This window comes from Typha latifolia, chromosome 8, assembly GCF_019914945.1.
Source record: "Typha latifolia isolate L0001 chromosome 8, TyphaL0001v2, whole genome shotgun sequence".
In the NCBI taxonomy this organism is placed as follows: domain Eukaryota; kingdom Viridiplantae; phylum Streptophyta; class Magnoliopsida; order Poales; family Typhaceae; genus Typha; species Typha latifolia.
The window spans coordinates 1,340,045-1,361,023 of NC_133093.1; the positions used below are offsets into that span (position 1 = coordinate 1,340,045).

Below are 20,979 nucleotides of genomic sequence, written 5' to 3' on the forward strand. Positions count from 1 at the left end.
GGCTTGACATCACCCTTACTCATCCTACCCTCATCCATCACCTTCACCCTCCCCACCATCATCCTCAATCCAGACAAGGGTGTCGTTTGTATGGGGTCTTGGTCAAGAATTTGATGATCCAAACAAGCATTGCATCATATTAAATCAGACATTAATATTTAAGTAGGTTTATGAGAAAATTTTCAGCAGGAAATTTCTTTTTGTTTCCGATGCAAGCAAAAATTGACAAATATTAATGACTTTATAGAGTTGTTTGGAAGTGATCAATGTTTTTTGTCCATAGTTGGAGAATTTCCAACTTATACTCCACTAGATTAACATATCGTGATCAATAACTTTTGCCAAGTCAAATTAAATTTTTTGTTTCTATCTTTTTTCTTCTTTCCCAAATAAGAACAAGGAATTGGTAATGATAAGAGTCAGATATACAATTAAGAATTAAGCTATTTTTATAGTTTAATATTGCCAATTAAATTATTAAGAAATTTATAACAAGTTATATTTGTTGGTAAGAGATAATTTGGTACAAAATTAAATGATACACAGTTATGGAGGAAATGATTGATTAAGGCCTAACATATATATAACAAGCTTATGTATTACAATAAGACATGAACCATAAAACTAAGGTAACTCTTTATCAACATGAGCCTCAGAAAGAGACAAGCTACTATATACAAAGCCATCTTCATGGCTCTTCTTGTACTCAGAGTAGAAGACTGTCATTATTGCCCAGGTGAACAAGCTCAGTATCTTTGCTACGAGAGCTAAAAACATCGCAGATAGCAATATTATGACTTCGTTAGAGCTAGAAGCAGGAGTCAAAGTAAACTTTGTAATGGCTTGGATGGCAATTCCAAAGGTATTAATGAGAAGAATAAGAAAAAACCCTTGTTTCTTCCTTCCTTTGATTAGTTCTGTTGATCGGTGAATTGCCTTCGGTCCATAACAGCCGATCTCTGCAACCGAGACTACTATGCTCAATGACCACACAAAACTGTAGTATAGAAACAAGCCGAGAGCCGAGAGAAGTATAAGGATTAGAAAGATGGAGAAAATTATAGAACTCCTTGAGATGAACATAGCAGCAAAGCGGGAGAGCAGTATGAAGAGAAATGAACAAGCAAAATTCAAGAAGGCGGCCAAGAGTTGCGTTAATATAGGTCCTTTGATGTTGTTCTTCGCCATGGTGAGAACTTCGACGAGCGATAAGAGCTTCCCGCAGTAAGTCGTTACAGTTGCGTACAAGGTTATGATCATAAGGAGGGAATTGATGATAAACGCGAGGAGGAGCTCGACGGATTCCTCTACTATGAGACGCGTGATCTCTTTCTTGATGGCGGCGAGGAGGAGGGCGAACTCGGGGCTCGAGCGATCTGCGATGTGATCTAATTCGTTGGCCTTTAGGATTAGATCAGTGAGGAGAGGGAAAATGAAGAAGAGGATGGAGAAGAAGAGGATGGAGGAGGAGAGGAAGGTGATGAGAAAGAGGGGGAGGAAGAGTTTTAAGTTCTTGAAGGGGAGGACAAGGGCATTCCATAGGATTTCCAAGGTTGAGAGGGAGTTGCCTGAGTTAGCCATATATGCAGATGGAATGAGGAGGAATTTGTAATGGTTTGAGATAGGAGGAGAATCGAAGGGTGGATTTCTATAGGAAGTGATGATCTATTTGTAGAGTGAGATGTGCTGCATTACAAACACTTGGAAAAGTCTACCAGTCAAATGTTGTTGGGTTCTTTAATTTTGTGGCCGACTCTTTGCGAATAATTAATGCATGCACTGTTTTTATGCAGAAGACTTGGAAAAGTATAGGATGGTTGGGTGATTAGATTGAGAATTTTTTTTGGGATTGAGAAGATAATATGAAACTTGAGTTTGTGGCCATTTACAATTTTCTTGTCCTCTTGGTCACGACAATTCTGGACAAATACCTTGCGAACAGCTTCTAGAATATTTATTTTTGTTTTTATTTTCTTTGTCAATCTTCACACTAGTTATGTTTGACTAGGATCGGTCGTGGATCGAAATCAGGTCTGGATCGAGATCGGTTGATTCGACGTACCTTAGTTAATATCCGATGGACAATAGTGTAAATATCACTTTTGAATGTAATGCTATATTAGCTTACTTTTACCGGCATTTAAATGCTAGAATCCTCAAATATATTGATATTTATAAAATGCTAATAAAATTTAAAATAATAGATGCGGATTTATATTAGGTGGATATAAGTCAACTGAATGGAGGAACTGCCCAAGTTCAAGAGATTAGTGCTTAAGAAGGTTTGCCGGGCCTTCCACACATATCTCTAATACCGGTCAACTAGTAAATGAAAAAAACAAAATCGAATCGAATTGGTTGCCCAAATCAAATTGAACTCGAACGAATTTAGTTATTTTGGATGAGTAATTTATATAAAACATATCATGGTACAAAATTAAGCGATACAAAGTTATGGATGAGATGGTTCATTAGCCCCTTACATATAACAAGCTAATGTATTACAATAAGACGTCAACCATAAAACTAAGGTAACTCTATTAGAAATATGATATATTTAACATGAATATTTTATTAACTTTGAGTTTAATTTAAGTAGAGTCTACACATTCTTAATGATAGATTAATTGTGAAATTAAAAGAGCTCAAAGAGTACTTTGATATTACGATGCAATTTGAACTAGATCGGATCATCTCGAAAAATGTTATGCTCAATGGATTGAGTCTAGTTATCTTATTTGATTATTTAGTTTAGTTAGAGCCTTAGTAGGTTATAATTTTATTTAATTAGCTAAATCCAGCTCTGTGCAGTTTTAAAAAAATATTCGCAGAATATTCTACAGATGTCTGAATAATATTAAACCAGTTGGATAAAATCGTCTGAATAATATCAAACTAGTTGGATAAGATCGCCAACCTCCAGATCTACAACTTTGGTATTCACTACTTCTCCAGATTCGGTATGAAACGAAGGGTTAATCCGAGAAGATAAGGAATATTAGTTTAGTTAAATTTGTTTAAGACTTTTTGATTTAATATCTATAAATATGGCCTTATGGCTTGTAATTAGGCATGCTTAAAATGAAAGATTAATTGGCTTTTGCCCTGTCATCTCTCTCAACTAAGTCATTGGCCTTTACATCTCTTTCCTCCTTTACTAACCAGCCACCTCTTCCGTTAGCACAGTCTCATCTAGCTTTTAATCTCTCTTTTTCGCCGATTTCTCTAGTCTCGTATGATAGGCCTAATTCTCCCCGTTCGTCTCTTTATCTTAATAACTGTCTCTACCTCCCGTATGATTTTTATCACAATGGTAGGCTAATCATAGCCTTCAATCACCTATCACATCTGCATTTGTAAACCACCACCACCGTCATCTATTGTCGAGCCACCTCCATCAACTACTCGACCTCCACTCTATCATCACCTCCATCCTATACCTAGGAATCCATGCCTCCACCCACGAATCTCAAATCTCGTGTAAATCTGAATCTCATCTGCTACGAATCGAATCAAGTCAGTTCGTAACATATTATATACTCATTTATTCAAATATATGAAGAGAATTACATAAAAATTTGTTTTAAAGTGAGTATTATGACAACAAAAAATAAAAAGAAGTGAGTTCAGTATCATATTTAATATTTGAGAAATATTATAGTGCTAAACTTCTTATGAACTTTAGGTCGATAGATATAAAATAATATTTACTTAAATTCTTGAAGGGGGCTTTTCATAGGATTTCCAAGGTTAGAGGGAGTCGTATTTTCTTCTCGTTTTCTCGTAAAGAAGACTCGGAATAGTCTGGCCGAGTCTTGCAAATAATTAATGCATGCACTGTTTCTATGTCGAAGTCTTGCAAATAATTAGATGACTAGAAAAGGACACTTATCGTTTCTTGGAGCTACGGTAAAGACCGGAGTGAATTAGGTGAGAGTGTCAGACAAGGAGAATAGATAAGCACCCAAAGCTAAAGCACATTAAGATAATTAATAATTATATCAGTTAATCACGAATAAGATCTTTAATGACCGTCAATGTTTTCACTGTTTTCAGTTTAACTATAATTTCTTTCATAAACGTTGCTAGCGAAGTGACATTTAGGCTCACAATGAAAACTTTTTCTTATATAAACTTTTGGGTGCTTATTATCTTACAGCCTATTGGGTTAAGTTGGGTCATAAATTTGGTGTGAAACCTTCTATGATACCCCGGTCTACAGGGCAAACAAGTTGACTGTTGTGGCAATGCTCTATTTTCTTTGATGCGCGTCTGCATCTTATTGGGTTCGGTTAAGTTGGGTCATAAGCCTGTCTTGGTGTCCACGACTTTCTGGAGGTTGAAACTTTTTGGAGGTTGAAGCTTTTTGGAGGTTCAAGTTATGGGCAATGTTGCTCCCAGGTTGAGACAAGTCTCTGAAACTTGAGAGAAGTTAGTGAGCTCTTTTGGGGAAGAGAAGTAATGGCTATCATCCTCGATGCTTTCGTTTCTACTTGTGCCAATAGGCTTGCCGCTCTGGTTGAGGAGCGAGTAGTCCTTGTACTCGGCGTGAAGGATGAGCTTAAGAGGCTGCAGAGAAGGATAGAGATGATCAGAGGTGTACTCGAGGATGCGGAGAGGCGGAGGATCCAAGATTCGGCCATCGACACTTGGCTGAATGAGCTGAAGAATGTCATGTACGAAGCTGATGACATTATCGACATCTGCAGGTATAAGGGTGGGAACCTGTTGGAGGATCAACCATCATCTTCATCAAACCCGCCGGTACGCTGCCTACCCCCCCTGCTCTCTTGTGTTACCACTGTTCGAGTGCGTCATGATATTGGAGGTAGAATTAAAAGACTGAATAATAGACTGGAGGAGATCCACAAGGACAAAGTAATGTTTAGCCTTAAGGATGGTGGATCCAATGACCCTCATATGACAAGGGCGAGTGCTCGTATGACATCTCCACTTCTTGATGCCGATGTTGTGGGGGATGAGATCGAAGCTGCTGCTGCGGAGCTGGTGAAGAGGACAGTTAGCAGCAAGGAAGGAAAACAACATCAAGTTGTTGCCATTGTCGGTATGGCGGGCATAGGCAAGACCACACTTGCTCAGAAAGTATACAATGATCCTAAACTGAAAAACTACTTCTCCGTCATGGTATGGACGTGTGTCTCTCAAAGCTACTCAGAGATTGAATTGCTAAAGAAGATCATTAGGAGCAGTGGAGGTGACTATGGACGGGCTGAAAGCATGGAAGAACTCCAGCAAGTTCTAAGAGTTGTTGTCGCTGGGAAGCGACTCTTTCTTGTGCTGGACAATGTTTGGCAGTCAGATGTATGGACTAATTTACTCCGAGTTCCCCTTCAAAGCGAACAAGGCAGCGGAAGGATCTTGATAACAACTAGAGACCGAAATGTTACAAAGGGAATGGGAGCAGTACACATCCATGAGGTGGCCCAATTGTCTATTAATTCTGGTTGGGAACTACTATGCAAGAGAGCTTATCTAGATAGGGAAGAAGATTTGCTCAGCTTGAGAGGTGTAGGGATTCAGATTGTAAAGAAATGTGGGGGTCTTCCTCTGGCAATCAAGACGGTTGCTGGCATCTTAGCCACAAAGGAACCAAATAAAAGAGAATGGGAAAAACTACTGGGAAGCAATGCTTGGTCCATGAAAGAGCTTCCGGAAGAACTCAGAGGAGCATTATATTTAAGTTACGAGGATCTAGCCCCAGAGCTAAAACAATGCTTCCTCTACTGCTCCCTCTATCCTGAGGATGCACTAATGAGGCGTGAACATCTTAATATTTTTTGGGTGGCCGAAGGATTTGTTAAAGCAAGAGGAGGTGACCAAACTATGGAAGATACTGCAGAAGAATATTATAATGAGTTAATTAGAAAAAGTCTTTTACAATTAGATCCTAACTATACTGATGGAGGAGGATGCAGAATGCACGATCTTTTACGATCTCTTGCCCAATATTTGTCTCGAGGCGAAAGTTTTTATGGAGACCCACAATTGTTAGATCCCATTGCATTGTCTAAGATTCATCGCCTATCCATTGCAAAGGATGGAGAGACTGTTGTTATCCCTCTTGGCATAGAAACAAAACGTCTATGCTTGAGGACTTTATTGCTTTTTAAGAGTCCTCCGATAGTTGAGAATGTTTTGTTTAGAAGGCTTGCATATCTCCGTACCTTGGTTCTTAATGGAGAAGGGATTGAGAGCATTCCGAATTCCTTGGGAGATCTAATACATTTGAGGATGCTAGATCTTGCTGCTACTAGAATATCCAAGCTACCAGATTCACTTGGTTGCCTAACAAATCTACAGAGTTTGAATTTAATGCATTGTAAGCATCTGCATGCCCTTCCAATGAGTCTTACTCGGTTGTGTAATTTAAGGCATCTTGGCATGGGTGGTACGCAGATAAATAATGTACCAAAAGGGATAGAAAGGTTGCAGTTAATTAATGCCTTAGCTGGATTTGTAGTTGCCAGTGAATATGGCAGTGGCAAGATGCAAGACGGTTGGGAGTTGAAAGAGGTAGAGCTTCTTAACCAGCTAAGATGGTTGCAAATAGTTAAGTTGGAGAAGGCAACATATGGGCTCACTCTTGAAAGGAAGCATCACCTTAGGACATTACAACTACGTTGTACGTTGCAAAAAGAGCAAGCTAGTCAGCAGCCATACTCTGTGATAGAGACAAATAGGATTGAGGAAATCTTTGAGAAATTAATTCCTCCCCAATGCTTAGAAAATCTCATCGTTACTGGTTTCTTTGGTCGTCGATATCCCACCTACATGGGAACTTCTCTTTCTAGTCTAACATCATTGCAACTTTTGCATTGCATATCTTGTCCGCACCTTCCACCACTAGGCCAACTGCCACATTTAAAGTATCTTAAAATTGAAGGGGCATTAGCAGTGGTAACCATCGGCCTAGAATTTCTCGGAAATGGGGTAAGGATAGGCTCAGCTATGGCAACAGCCTTTCCGAAGCTTGAGTTCCTATTTCTAGAGAAAATGCCAAGTTGGGAAGAGTGGTCTTTAGGTGAAGAAAATGAGGAGGAAGCTGCTTCCACCAAACGAGAGATCCCACCATCCTCTTCTCTATCTTTACTGCCTCGTCTACAGCATTTGACTCTTATAGACTGTCCAAAGTTGAGAGCTCTTCCGGAACAGTTGAAGCAGGCGACAATGCTGCAAAGATTCCACATAGAAGGAGCTGACAGCCTGAGGGCAGTAGAGAACCTCCATTCCCTAACTCAGTGGCTTCAGATCATGGAGAGCAGCAGTATACAGAAGGTCTCAAATCTTCCTCAGCTAAGGCATCTCACAGTGGCTCGATCACCTAGTCTTCTGAGTTGTGTCCAGAATTTGGATGCACTGCAATCCTTGTATCTAAAAGATGAATCAATGGACTGCCTTCCTGAGTGGGTGTCTGGACTGCTCCAGCAGCGACGACAATACCTCCATGGCGATGACCTGGAATTTGAAATGGAGTGCAATATCCGTGTGCTCGAGAGATGCCAAATGGGACGCCAGGATTGGCCCATCATCCAACAGTTCTCTAAGGTCCATGCCTACACAATCGATGGAATCGCTTATCTGGAGTACACCAAACTACCCTTCACCTGCAACACCAACATACCAGAGCTTGCAGGCAGAGGTCTATTTACTCCCCCTCTGTTCTCTTTGTTTTCCCATTTAGCTGCTACAAATCTACACTTTGACTTTCTTTTATCAAGTGTTTTATCTGAGCTATTTTAAGCACGTAGTATCTTAGGACTCTTTATAAAAAGGCTCCCAGCATTAGATCACAAATATCGATGTTTGATAGTAATATCAGCAGTAATACAATTAGTAGCCTAACTGATTGCCCCGAAAGATAGATTTTTTTTAAGAAAATAAAAACTACTTTATTTGCAAGGCAATTAGTAGCCTAATTGATTGCTCTCTGTCTATATACATATGAATACTTTTATAAATTTGAAAATTATGAGTTAGATTTAAAATATCGCCATTTCTATGTAAGAGAGTCAACCGTCTGAGAAGGTTGACTAGTACCATTAATGATGTTAACCAGCAACAGGGAATCTGACTCTATCCACTAGTTTGAAATTTCTTTGTTATATATATGCACAATAGAGCTTCTCTGAAGGCCATAGCTTTAATAAATTTGCTCTCAAAATATCCCCAAATCCCCAAACCCCCAACATTCTTCTGGGCCTTGACCAACTGAGAGATCGAGATCAAGAGAGAGTGAGAAGAAAAGAAGGGCTACACCATTGATTTCTTGCCGTCTGCTGGTTTAGCCTTGTAATTTGTTTTAATTAAAATTTTTTTTTTCGTTTTTATTGCTGAAGGTCATCTTTCTTTGTTCCTTTTGTTCTTGGAAATTAATCTTGGTTAATTCTGAAGGTTGCCGGATCGGAAGAGATGGGGAGAGGGAAGATTGCGATCGGGAGGATCGGCGTAAGGACAAGCAGGCAGGCGACGTTCATGAAGCGGCGCAGCTGTCCACTGAAGAAGGCCCCGGACCTCGCAATCCTCTGCGATCCCGAGGTCAGCGCAATCATCTTCTCCAGCACCGGCCGCCACTATGATTTCGCCAGATCTAGGTCAGCCTCGTCTCCTTTCGATTTCTTCTGTATGTTTCAACGAATTAGTTTGATTCATTGGGTTTCTCATTACTCCTGTGCAGTTTCTTACGAATTTTGCGTTGAGCGATTTGTTTTGGACCTCGTGGGGACTTGTAATTAATTAATATTAACGAAAAGAATAGATATGGATGAATGGAATTGTTAATCCTTCATTGGATTTAATTTAATTCTTTTGCTCACTGTTTCTACTACTTTCAGGTGCTTGAGCAATTGAGTCGATACACAGTGAAGTCTTTTATCATCAGGCGTAATGAGACGATTGCAAGCTAAGTTACTGTCAGGGAAGACAAGGCAATGTAAACTGAGGTAACTGCTCAATATATGGATTGTTTGTAACATTCATATATTCTCTCTAATGCTCAATTTGATAGAATCTTGGCAACTCAAGGTCTAAGTTCTTAAAAATCTTCTTTGTATTGCTACAAAAAACAAATTAAGCAACTAATAAGGTACATAGTTCTCATGATATCTTTTGCTAGAAAATTATAACTTATATATATTCGTTACATTTTTTTATGTTACCCAAGATCCTTATTCTTTGTTTCTTTTTATGTACAATAGTAGAATTCAGTAAGCTTATAATAATAATAATTATTTATTCTTGTCATGTGTTCTATACGTAACACTAAAGACTCTGTTTGGTGCAACAACTACTTCAATATATACTTTTTAAAATTCTTGTTTTAGCCTCTCCTCTTTAACTATAATGTTGAGAGATATTCACTATAAAATAATATATATGCCACTAATTAATGAGATCTTCTAATTGATATTAAAACAATTTCTTTACTATCTTGTATATAAATAATTTATATTATTATTACACATGAATAATAAAAAGTCAACAACTTAAACATGAATATTTATCAAGTGATATTATTTGAGTTATACTTTTTCTACTTTAATTAAGGCTTTTTTGTAGATTTAGATATCTTTCAATACTTATTACTTATTGTTTGTTTATGTCACGAATGTTTTATAATATATATATACTTGTATATTTTCATTTTCTTCGTATAGCAAGATTGTTGTTCAATTAAATTATGTAAATTTTTTAATTTTGATAGGTACTTCCTACTAAGAAGGTTAAAAAAGACGTGAAACATCAAACAAGGTACATCTGTGAACTTTACGTTAAAAGTTCTTGATTTTATACCCTTCAAGTATAATTATAATATAATCATGTACAGGCTGTGAAGAAGTTGTTTTAATATCAATTTTATTCAAAATTTTCAGGTCAAACCACGTTACAAGTGAAAAAACAATAGTAACATCTCAACTTTTGGATATGTTGGGGCTATTTCATCTTTAGTATTAGGAAATTTGGAATGTCTTAAAAGTACTTATTTTGGTATATAATCACTTTGGGTGGTTGTAGATCTTATATCATGTCTAATTATATGATTGTAAAACATGGCATATACTTATAACTTTTGGATGGTTGTGGATATTTGTATACTCTACAGACATTTGTATTTTCCTATGAAAAGTTTATGAAATATATTATTTAATAACTTATTGGTTGTGGATGTTTGTATACTCTATACAAATTTATATTTTCCTTTGAAAAGTTTATGAAATACATTATACCAAAGAACTTTAGCTACAGGGTCTTACTCGGATTCTACTGACGAATTCGTCTATTCCTTCATCTTGGACGGGAATAAAAAATTTAAGATTATTAGACTAACTAGTCAAGACAAGAAATCACAGTCACCAGTATCACGGAAACTAATTGTCATAAAGCTTATCCTGATAGGACTAACTATCCGCTTCTCTCATAGTCCAACATGATCCAAACAAATTGCAACCTTGAGTCCACTTTTACAAGTTGATTATATCTAGTTGTCTACCAACAATATTAATTTATCATTAACATGTTCTTAAAGTTTAAATCTTTCAAATAACGATCTACTATAGTTTCTACCAATGGAAGATCCATTCTTACTACCAATGAATTAAGGAAGGACCACACGTTAACAATAAAATGTTGACCTCACATTGTAATACCAATTACAGAAGTTCACTCTCGATTAATTTGCATTGACTACTCTTCACAATTTTAGTTAGTGTCTAGTAAGAATAAATTTGAAATGCATATTATGTCATTACTATACATCTTAGGTGATTCAAACTTCTATATATGTATTCCAATTTCTACATTATGGCAACTCCTAGTTGGTCACTAGCTAGTATCTCTTAAATACAAAATTACTAAAGGATGGTTAGCTCTTCTCTCGAAGACATTCAAGTTATATTTAATCATTTTATACTTATAACCTTGTTATCATTTTCCCATACAGTTTCAAATACTAGGCAATATCCACCCCATAATTACGTTGCAAAACAAAGAAGAAATAGTACATTTTAATAATCTTGACACGTCTTCAAAAAGACAATAGTATAACACACTTATTCTCATTATCACAAACATTATTGCCTAATAATAAGGAAAACTCAAGCATGGAATACTCAACTCTAGAAATTTAGCTATTTGCAAGACTAAAAATTCATAACTTGTAGGAAACACCATTATTGCAAAGCTTACCCCGGGCTGGGTCCACACCTAGCCAGACCTAGCACTTAGGCTGGGCCGCGCCTAACCCGATCTTGCTCTGGGGTTGGCTGCACCCATCCCGACCGCCCCCTCCTTCCTCACCTAGACCGAAAGGAGGGAGGAAGGCTGGTTGTTGGCAAACCCGGCCGACCGCACCGACACGCTCCCCTTGCAAGGAGAAGCCAGTCGAGGGAAGCCGAGCCACCCAGAGACAGTCGGTGGCGAGCACCCACCTCCGAAGGCACAGGCCATGAGGGCATTGAAGGAAGCCACCAGGGGCATCCTTACGAAAAAGGGAAGCTCCTCGGACTGGTGCGACAAGGCACAAAGCTGCCGACTGGCCGGATCATGGCAAGCCCGAGAGCGGAAAGTTTCGGAGAAAAACTCAAAAATAATTAATTAATTATAGATCTAACTTACCGGGAGGGTGAGGGGCGCTTTGATCCACATGGTCGAAACAAATTGACTGTTCTGGCAATGCTCTATTTTCTTTGATGCGTGTCTGCATCTTATTGGGTTCAGTTAAGTTGGGTCATAAGATAGTCTTGGTGTCCACGACTTTTTGGAGGTTCAAGTTGTGGGCAATGTTGCTCCCAGGCTGAGACAAGTCTCTGAAACTTGAGAGAAGAAGAAGTTAGTGAGCTCTTTTGGGGAAGAGGAGTAATGGCAACCATCCTCCATGCTTTTGCTTCTACTTGTGTCAATAGGCTTGCCACTCTGGTTGAGGAGCGAGTAGTCCTTGTACTCGGTGTGAAGGATGAGCTTAAGAGGCTGCAGAGAAGGATAGAGATGATCGAGGTGTACTCGAGGATGCGGAGAGGCGGAGGATCCAAGATTCGGCCATCGACACTTGGCTGAATGAGCCGAAGAATGTCATGTACGACGCCGATGACATTATCGACATCTGCGGTATAAGGGTGGGAACCTGTTGGAGGATCAACAATCATCTTCATCAAACCCACCGGTACGCTGCCTATCCCCCCTGCTCTCTTGTGTTACTACTGTCCGAATGCGTCATGATATTGGAGGTAGAATTAAAAGATTGAATAATAGACTAGAGGAGATCCACAAGGACAAAGTAATGTTTAGCCTTAAGGATGGCGGATCCAATGACCCTCATATGACAAGGACGAGTGCTCGTATGACATCTCCACTTCTTGATGCCGATGTTGTGGGGGATGAGATCGAAGCTGCTGCTGCGGAGATGGTGAAGAGGATAGTTAGCAGTAAGGAAGGAAAACAACATCAAGTTGTTGCCATCGTCGGTATGGGGGGCATAGGCAAGACAACACTTGCTCAGAGAGTATACAATGATCCTAAACTGAAAAACTACTTCTCTGTCATGGTATGGACGTGTGTCTCTCGAAGCTACTCAGAGATTGAATTGCTAAAGAAGATCATTAGGAGCAGTGGAGGTGACTATGGACGAGCTGAAAGCATGGAAGAACTCCAACAAGTTCTAAGAGTTGTTGTCGCTGGGAAGCGACTCTTTCTTGTGCTGGATGATGTTTGGCAGGCAGATGTTTGGACTAACTTACTTCGAGTTCCCCTTCAAAGCGAACAAGGCAGCGGAAGGATCTTGATGACAACTCGAGACCAAAATGTTGCAAAGGGAATGGGAGCAGTACACATCCATGAGGTGGCCCAATTGTCTACTAATTCTGGTTGGGAACTACTACACAAGAGAGCTTATCTAGATAGGGAAGAAGATGTGCTCAGCTTGAGAGGTGTAGGGATTCAGATTGTAAAGAAATGTGGGGGTCTTCCTCTGGCAATCAAGGCGATTGCTGGCATCTTAGCCACAAAGGAACCAAATAAAAGAGAATGGGAAAAACTACTTGGAAGTGATGCGTGGTCCATGAAAGAGCTTCCGGAAGAACTAAGAGGAGCTCTATATTTGAGCTACGAGGATCTATCCCCTGAACTTAAACAGTGCTTCCTCTACTGTTCCCTCTTTCCTGAGGATGCACTAATGAGACGTGAACATCTTAATTTTTTTTGGGTGGCCGAAGGATTTGTTAAAGTAAGAGGAGGTGACCAACTTATAGAAGATACAACAGAAGAATATTACAATGAGTTAGTTAAAAGAAGTCTGTTACAACTCGATCCTAACTATACTGATAGAGGAGCATGCAGAATGCACGATCTTTTATGGTCTCTTGCCCAATATTTGTCACGAAGTGAAAGTTTTTATGGCGACCCACAATTGTTAGATCCCAATGCATTGTCTAAGATTTATCGCTTATCAATTGCAAATGATGGAGCGCCTATTGTTATCCCTCCTATTATAGACAGAAAACATCTATGCTTGAGGACTTTGCTACTTTTTAAGAGTTCTTCTAGAGTTAAGAATGATTTATGTACAAGGCTTACATATCTCCGTGTCTTGGTTCTTAATGGAGAAGAGATTGAGAGCATTCCAGAATCCTTGGGAGATCTAATACATTTGAGGATGCTAGATCTTGTCGGTACCAGAATATCCAAGCTACCAGATTCACTTGGTCGCCTAACAAATCTACAGACTTTGAACTTAATGAATTGTAAACATCTATATGCTCTTCCAACGAGTCTTACTCGGTTGTGTAACCTAAGGCATCTTTGCATTAGTTACACGCCTATAAATGATGTGCCAAAAGGGATAGAAAGATTGCAATTACTTACTACCTTGGTAGGATTTGTAGTGGCTAGTAAATATGGCAGTGGCAAAATGCAAGACGGTTGGGAGTTGAAAGAGATAGAGTTTCTCGACCAGCTAAAAGGTCTACATATAATTAAGTTGGAGAGGGCAACATATGGGTTTAGTCTTGAAAGGAAGCATCACCTTAGATTATTAAACTTATGTTGCACGTTACAAGTGGAACGAGCTAGTCAACGGCTATACTCTGTGATGGAGACAAACAAAATTGAGGAAATCTTTGAGAAATTATCTCCACCCCTATGCTTAGAAAATCTCATCATTATTGGTTTCTTTGGTCGTAGATATCCCACCTATATGGGAACTTCTCTTTCTAGTCTAACATCATTGCAACTTTCGCATTGCATATCTTGTCCACACCTTCCGCCACTAGGCCAGTTGCCATATTTAAGAAATCTCCGAATTGAAGGGGCATTAGCAGTGGTAACCATCGGCCTAGAATTCCTTGGCAATGGGGTAAGAACAGACTTAGCTATGGCAACGGCCTTTCCCAAACTTGAGTTCCTATTTTTAAAGAAAATGCCAAACTGGGAAGAGTGGCACTTATGTGAAGAAATTGAGGAGAGAGCTACTTCCACCGGAAGAAAGAACGTACCATCCTCTTCTCTATCATTGATGCCTTGTCTACAATATTTGACTCTTATAGACTGTCCAAAGCTAAGAGCTCTTCCAGAACGGTTGAAGCACGCGAAGATGTTGCAAAGATTCCACATAGAAGGAGCTCACAGCCTGAGAGCAATAGAGAACCTGCCTAACTTAACTCAGTGGCTTCAGATCATTGAAAGCAGCAGTATACAAAGGGTCTCAAATCTTCCCCAACTAAGACACCTCACAGTGATTCGATCACCTTCTTTGAGTTGCGTCCAGAATTTGGATGCACTGCAATCCTTGTATCTAAAAGATGAGTCGATGGAGTGCCTTCCCGAGTGGGTGTCCGGACTGCTCCAGCAGCGACGCCACCTTCACGGCGACGACCTCGAATTTGAAATGGAGTGCAACATCCGTGTGCTCGAGAGATGCCAAATGGGACACCAAGATTGGCCGGTCATCCAACAGTTATCCAACGTCCACGTCTACACAAATTATCTAGAGTACACCAAACTACCCTTCAACAACTACATCAACCTACCGAAGCTTAGAGGCAGAGGTAACTGCTCTCTCTCTCTCTATATATACATATATATGCATCTTTTTGTATAGTAGAAGCTACTACTGTCTACTTATGTTGTAATTTTTTAATTTTAACTTTATTTACTTCTTGTTGAAATCGTCTACGTATGTTAATTGCCATCTTTATGCCAGTATTTATAAGCCAGAAGTTCAGATTGAATACTGTCGATGTATGTGAATGCAATCAAAATCTGTTTCGAGGAATAGTTTTGACAAGTTTCTTGCTTATCTTATCAATATTCTTGGAAAATTATTGATAGCTGTTGATCTTCCTTGTTATTGATTTCTCTGCACTTTAAGTACAGAGTCTGCCATCATGTGTTAAGAGTAAAAACCAGAGTGCTAGATGCTTTGCTTAGTTTCAGATTGTATATCTCTTCTTATCAAAGAGTAGACCTTAGTTTGGGTGATAAAATAGTAAGTACAAGTGACCTAAAGTTTGATGACGTTGTGTGCTTAATTAAATAGCTACTAATCTTTTAGATTAACCAATAATGTATATTAACTATAGATAAGAGTTATTTTTGGTTCTTAATATGATCCGTAGCTAACTTTTACTTGGCTCGGCAGCAGAAGAAGAAATGGAAGAAAGAATTGAAGAATAAAAGAAGAAGAAGAAGAAGAAGAAGAAGGAAGTAAAGAAGGAACGGAAGGAGGAGCCGACACAAGAAGATTGCTTAGTTCTCTCTTCATACTTACCAAGTTCATCTCCAGGAATTCTATCATTTTCTCCATCTTGTCATAATTATATCAATACATTGTTACTGGAGATTAAATGTTATCTAAATTTGATGAATCACTACTATTTTATGAAATTTACTTCATATGTATATGATTTGATCACATATACGATTATTGCTTAATATTAGAAATGACATAAATATTCATGATATTTTTGAGGCATCAAAAGTAAACTGCAAAAGTTAAATATCCATATGATAAGGGTTTTTGTTGATAAATTTTCTTAAACTAAGTTACTTTAATGTACAAGTGATGTTACTATTTTTATGATGATTTGCATGAAAAGCAAAAAGAAATATTATTGGTATTGTGTTAAGTGACCAAAGTACCCCCTCTGAAGACTTTTCATAATGACCGTTAGAACTTTATTTTCTATGTAATAATCATTATTAAGAATATGATTAGCTTAAAGAAGCTAACCATTCAATTACACGTCTCTCCATCTAAGCTTGTTACTTTTGATCCATGGCCTCTTTTGCACTCATAGTAGAACAAAGTGTAAGCATTGCAAGAAATATAGTGCACCAAAAGAACTAAACCGTGCCATCTCAAAGGTACTGCTTGCTTCACCAGTGTCATAGCAACCACAAGAAAGAACCCTTATGTCTTTCTCCCATTAGTGATCTCCTCAGCCCTCTCGAGCGCACCTATCCCTTCGTAACTATCTTCTATGATTGAAACCACCATGCTGATCTTGCATGCGATGTCGGAGTACGCAAACAAGATGGACCACAAACGTGACATTAGTGCCACTGAGCCTAAAACCACGAAAATTGCCATGACCACACCATCGATTAACCCTAGTAATCCTTTAAGCATCGACAAGAGGGAGGAGAATGCTACCGCATATATCTCCACATATATTAAAGTAGTAATTAGCCCTTTCCATGTATGTCGAATCATTGAGATCATCTCCTCGATCGAGAGGCGGTGGTCATAACTAATGGTTGCAGAATAGACCATGAGGGTTGCAAAGAGCTTTGAGATGATATATTTAACGGGTTCGAATCACATTAGCTTCTTGGTGTTGGAAGGAGAGTGATCTAGGATGCAAAGAAGTGTAAGGAGAAGATTGCTGAAGACGAGCACAAGGATCGTGCTTGAAACCGTGGGTTTCTTTTGTTTTGATCTACCGGACTTGTCACCGGTGAGATGGAGGATCCGGTGAATGCCGAGGGATTTCATTGGTAAAGACTAGAGATGGTTGGATCTTCCTGGGTCTACCATACTTAAGAGAGATAGAGAGAGGGGTAGAGTTTTATAGCCAAGAGTAGCTTGGTAGTAGTGGTAAAATCTGGAAAGGTTCAAATTGAGTGGGAGAGTCAACGTTTGGGAGCTCTTGTTTGACCCCAAAATCTGCTATTGGGCTGACCGTTGAGTCGTTGGAACCAACGGTTTAGTTTAAAACTAGCGCGAACTCTTTGAATTTGGTTAGAGATGAAGCCGGCACCACCTTTAAGACGTCTGCCGATATTAACATATAGAATTAAAAGAGCTTTATATAATAGCCACTAAAATATCATAATTATCATTACATTCTTCAAAATATCAAAATTGCCACTAAAATATCATAATTACCACTGAAATTATTGTGCTCTTTCAAAAATGACATTCAATTATTTAAATATAACCTATCACGATAAGAACCAAATTTGGATTAAAAAAAGTATATCATTTTTAAGCATTTACTTACTTATTAACTTTACTATTAGGACAATTCTATATGCATATTTCGTTAAAAATTAATCATAATAACAATTATGAAATAGTAAAAATAAATAGTGACAATTATGATTTTTAAAATATAGTGGCAATTGTGATATTTTAAAAATTTTAGTGGCAATTATATAAAACACCCTATAATTAATAGGGCAAATTATATTTTATCCCTGTAGTTTATCCCAAGACTATATTTTTATGAGATTAATTAAGTCTTTTCACATCCTTATTAACAATTGACTGACAATTTGGTATGTACCATAGGAGAGATTAAATGCTTAAATTTACAATCTATGGGGATAACTTGAAATCAAGTCAAATCACAGGGTATTATTGTAATTTATGATAATTTCCTGCGGTAGGGTTTGCCGAAGATCCACTCTCTAGTAGACTATTAAGCTGAACAAAAACTTACTCTAAAACCTTTATAAAGAATAAAGTGACAATTCCAATTGGTCAAACTAACAGTGTTTAACAAACAGGCAAAAATAAATAGCAAGGGGGTGCATTACTATGAATGTCAAGAATTTGGCCATATTGCAAATGAATGTGCTAATCGTGTAAAGAGAATGACCATATTGAACGTTCATCGTGGATAGCATAAAGACATTACATATACAGCTGCCTCCAAATACTTAATCTGAACGTGCACTGTGGACGCACAGCTTTCTGTTTCCTTGTTCCATTTTCACGGTTGTTTCCTGGATCGAGAAAGTTGCTAAGAGCTCTTCGGAGAAGAGAAGAAATGGCTACGATCCTCCGTGCTTTTGTTTCGACCTGCGCCAATAAGCTTGCTACTCTGATTAAGGAGAGAGTAGTCCTGGTACTCGGGGTAAAAGATGAGCTTAAGAGGCTGCAGAGAAGGATGGAGATAATCGAAGGAGTCCTCGAGGATGCGGAGAGGCAGAGGATCCAAGATTCGGCCATCGACACTTGGCTGAATGAGCTGAAGGATGTCATGTACGACGCTGATGACATCATCGACATATGCAGGTATAAGGGTGGGAACCTGTTGGAGGATCAACCATCCTCTTCATCAAACCCACTGGTACGCTGCCTATTCCCACTGCTCTCTTGCTTTAGCACTATTCGAGTGCGTCATGAGATCGGAGGCAGAATCAAAAGCCTCAATAATAGATTGGAGGAGATCCACAAGGACAAAGTAATGTTTAGCCTTAAGGATGGTGGAACCAATGACCCTCGTGTGACAAGGGCTAGTGCTATTATGACATCTCCACTTCTTGATGTCGATGTTGTGGGAACTGAGATCGAAGCTGCTGCTGCAGAGCTGGTGAAGAGGATAATTAGCAAGGAAGGAAAACAACATCAAATTATTGCTATCGTCGGTATGGGGGGTGTAGGTAAGACCACACTTGCTCAGAAAGTATACAATGACCCTACAATGAAAAACCACTTCTCTGTCATAGTATGGACATGTGTCACTCGAAGCTACTCAGAGATCGAATTGTTAAAGGAGATCATTAGGAGCAGTGGAGGTGACTACGGACGGGCTGAAAGTATTGCAGAACTCCATCAAAAACTAAGAGCTGTTGTCAGTGGGAAGCGATTCTTTCTTGTGCTGGATGATGTTTGGCAATCAGATGTATGGACTAATTTATTTCGAGTTCCACTTCAAAGCGGAGAAGGCAATGGAAGGATCTTGATAACAACTAGAGACCAAAATGTTGCAAAAGGAATGGGGGCAGTACACATCCATGAGGTGAAACAATTGTCTATTAAGTTCGGTTGGCAATTACTATGCAAGAGAGCTTATCTAGAAAGGGAAGAAGATGTGCTAAGCTTGAGAGATGTAGGGATTCAGATTGTAAAGAAATGTGGGGGTCTTCCTCTTGCAATCAAGACCGTTGCTGGCATCTTAGCCACAAAGGAACCAAATAAACGAGAGTGGGAAAAACTACTTGGAAGCGATGCTTGGTCCATGAAAAAGTTTCCTCAAGATCTCACAGGAGCTTTGTATTTGAGTTATGAGGACCTATCCCCTGAGCTTAAGCAATGTTTCCTCTACTGCTCCTTTTATCCGGAGGGTGAACTATTGGTGCGTGAAAATCTCATTAGGTTTTGGATAGCCGAAGGATTTATTAAAGTAAAAAGAGGAGGTGACCAAATTATGGAAGATACAGCAGAAGAATATTATAATGAGTTAGTTAGAAGGAGTCTTCTACAACTAGATCCTGTTTATATTAATGGGAACGGATGCAGAATGCATGATCTTTTACGGTCTCTTGCTCAATATTTATCACAAAGCGAAAGTTTTTATGGAGACCCACAATATTTAGATCCCACCACTTTGTCTAAGATTCGTCGTTTGTCGATTGCAAAGGAAGGACAGACTGTTGTTATCCCTCCTGGCTTAGAAACAAAACATCTATGCTTGAGGACTTTGCTGCTTTTTAAGAGTCCTCCTAGAGTTGAGAATGATTGGTTTACAAGATTTGCATATCTCCGAGTCTTGGTTCTCACTGGAGAAGGGATCGAGAGCATTCCAGATTCCTTGGGAGATCTAATACATCTGAGGATGCTAGATCTTGCTGATACTAGAATATCCAAGCTACCAGATTCACTTGGTCACCTAACAAATCTACAGATTTTGAACCTATTAAATTGTGAGCATTTGAATGCCCTTCCGATTGGTCTCACTCGATTGTGTAATCTAAGATATCTTGGCGTTGCTTATTCGTCTTTAAATGATGTGCCAAGAGGGATAGGGAGATTGCAATTCCTTAATGACTTGCAAGGATTTATAGCCGCCGGCGAATATGGAAGTGGAGAAATGCAAGAAGGATGGGAGTTGAATGAGATAGAGTCTCTCAGCCAACTAAGATGGCTACAAATTGAAAAACTGGAGAGGGCAAAATATGGGGTTGAACTTGAAAGGAAACATCACCTTAGAATACTAGATCTAAAATGCACGCTACAAGTAGAGCGTGCTAGTCAGCAGCCATACTCTGAAGAGGAGATAAACAAGATTGAAGAAATTTTTGAGAAATTATCCCCTCCCCCGTGCTTAGAAAATCTCAGATTTGATGGTTTCTTTGGTCGCCAATATCCCACCTATATGGCAACTCTTTCTAGCCTCCGACATTTGATCCTTCTTGATTGCATATCTTGTCCGCACCTTCCGCCACTAGGCCAGTTGCCACATTTAAGATATCTTGATATTGATGGGGCATTAGCAGTGGTAACCATTGGCTTGGAATTCCTCGGCAACGGGGTAACGGCCTTTCCAAAGCTTGAATTTCTATACTTTAACAATATGCCGAATTGGGAAGAGTGGTCTATGGGTGAAGAAATTGAGGATGAAGGAGGAGCTGCTTCCACCGTAAGAGACATCACATTGCCCTTTTACGTATCATTGTTGCCTTGCCTGACGACAATGCATCTTATAGACTGTCCAAAACTGCTAGCTCTTCCAGAACAGTTGA

At 39.0% G+C, this 20,979-nt stretch overlaps 4 protein-coding genes across 6 annotated transcripts; all 4 read left to right on the forward strand.

The window, feature by feature from the left end:
* The first annotated feature begins 4,433 nt into the window (after positions 1-4,433).
* Positions 4,434-5,905, forward strand: LOC140793683 (putative disease resistance protein RGA1). The gene is made up of 2 exons (XM_073145329.1): positions 4,434-5,833; positions 5,886-5,905. Exons 1-2 carry the CDS (start codon positions 4,462-4,464, stop codon positions 5,903-5,905), a joined length of 1,392 nt encoding a protein of 463 aa, XP_073001430.1. The 5' UTR covers positions 4,434-4,461.
* Positions 5,906-5,935: 30 nt separating this feature from the next.
* On the forward strand, positions 5,936-15,891 carry LOC140794024 (uncharacterized). Of its 3 annotated transcripts, none has more exons than XR_012110050.1 (5): positions 5,936-7,660; positions 8,413-8,612; positions 8,853-8,960; positions 9,722-9,768; positions 15,650-15,891. XR_012110050.1 is itself a non-coding variant. In XM_073145835.1 (3 exons), the coding sequence occupies exons 1-2, from the start codon at positions 5,938-5,940 to the stop codon at positions 8,595-8,597; spliced, it is 1,908 nt and encodes a 635-aa protein (XP_073001936.1). In that variant the 5' UTR covers positions 5,936-5,937; the 3' UTR covers positions 8,598-8,612; positions 8,696-8,828. The 3 variants fall into 3 exon arrangements, 1 of the variants encoding a protein (XP_073001936.1); XR_012110049.1 differs by lacking the exon at positions 15,650-15,891 and adding an exon at positions 9,891-10,168; XM_073145835.1 differs by lacking the exons at positions 8,853-8,960; positions 9,722-9,768; positions 15,650-15,891 and adding an exon at positions 8,696-8,828.
* LOC140794025 (putative disease resistance protein RGA3) lies at positions 11,747-15,891 on the forward strand. Its single transcript, XM_073145836.1, is given in 4 exon segments — positions 11,747-12,013; positions 12,016-12,145; positions 12,187-15,053; positions 15,647-15,891. Coding segments are annotated over 4 exon segments (3,171 nt in total). The 5' UTR covers positions 11,747-11,874; the 3' UTR covers positions 15,682-15,891.
* Positions 15,892-18,281: 2,390 nt separating this feature from the next.
* Positions 18,282-20,979, forward strand: LOC140793685 (putative disease resistance protein RGA3). Its single transcript, XM_073145332.1, has 2 exons — positions 18,282-20,876; positions 20,962-20,979. Exons 1-2 carry the CDS (start codon positions 18,282-18,284, stop codon positions 20,977-20,979), a joined length of 2,613 nt encoding a protein of 870 aa, XP_073001433.1.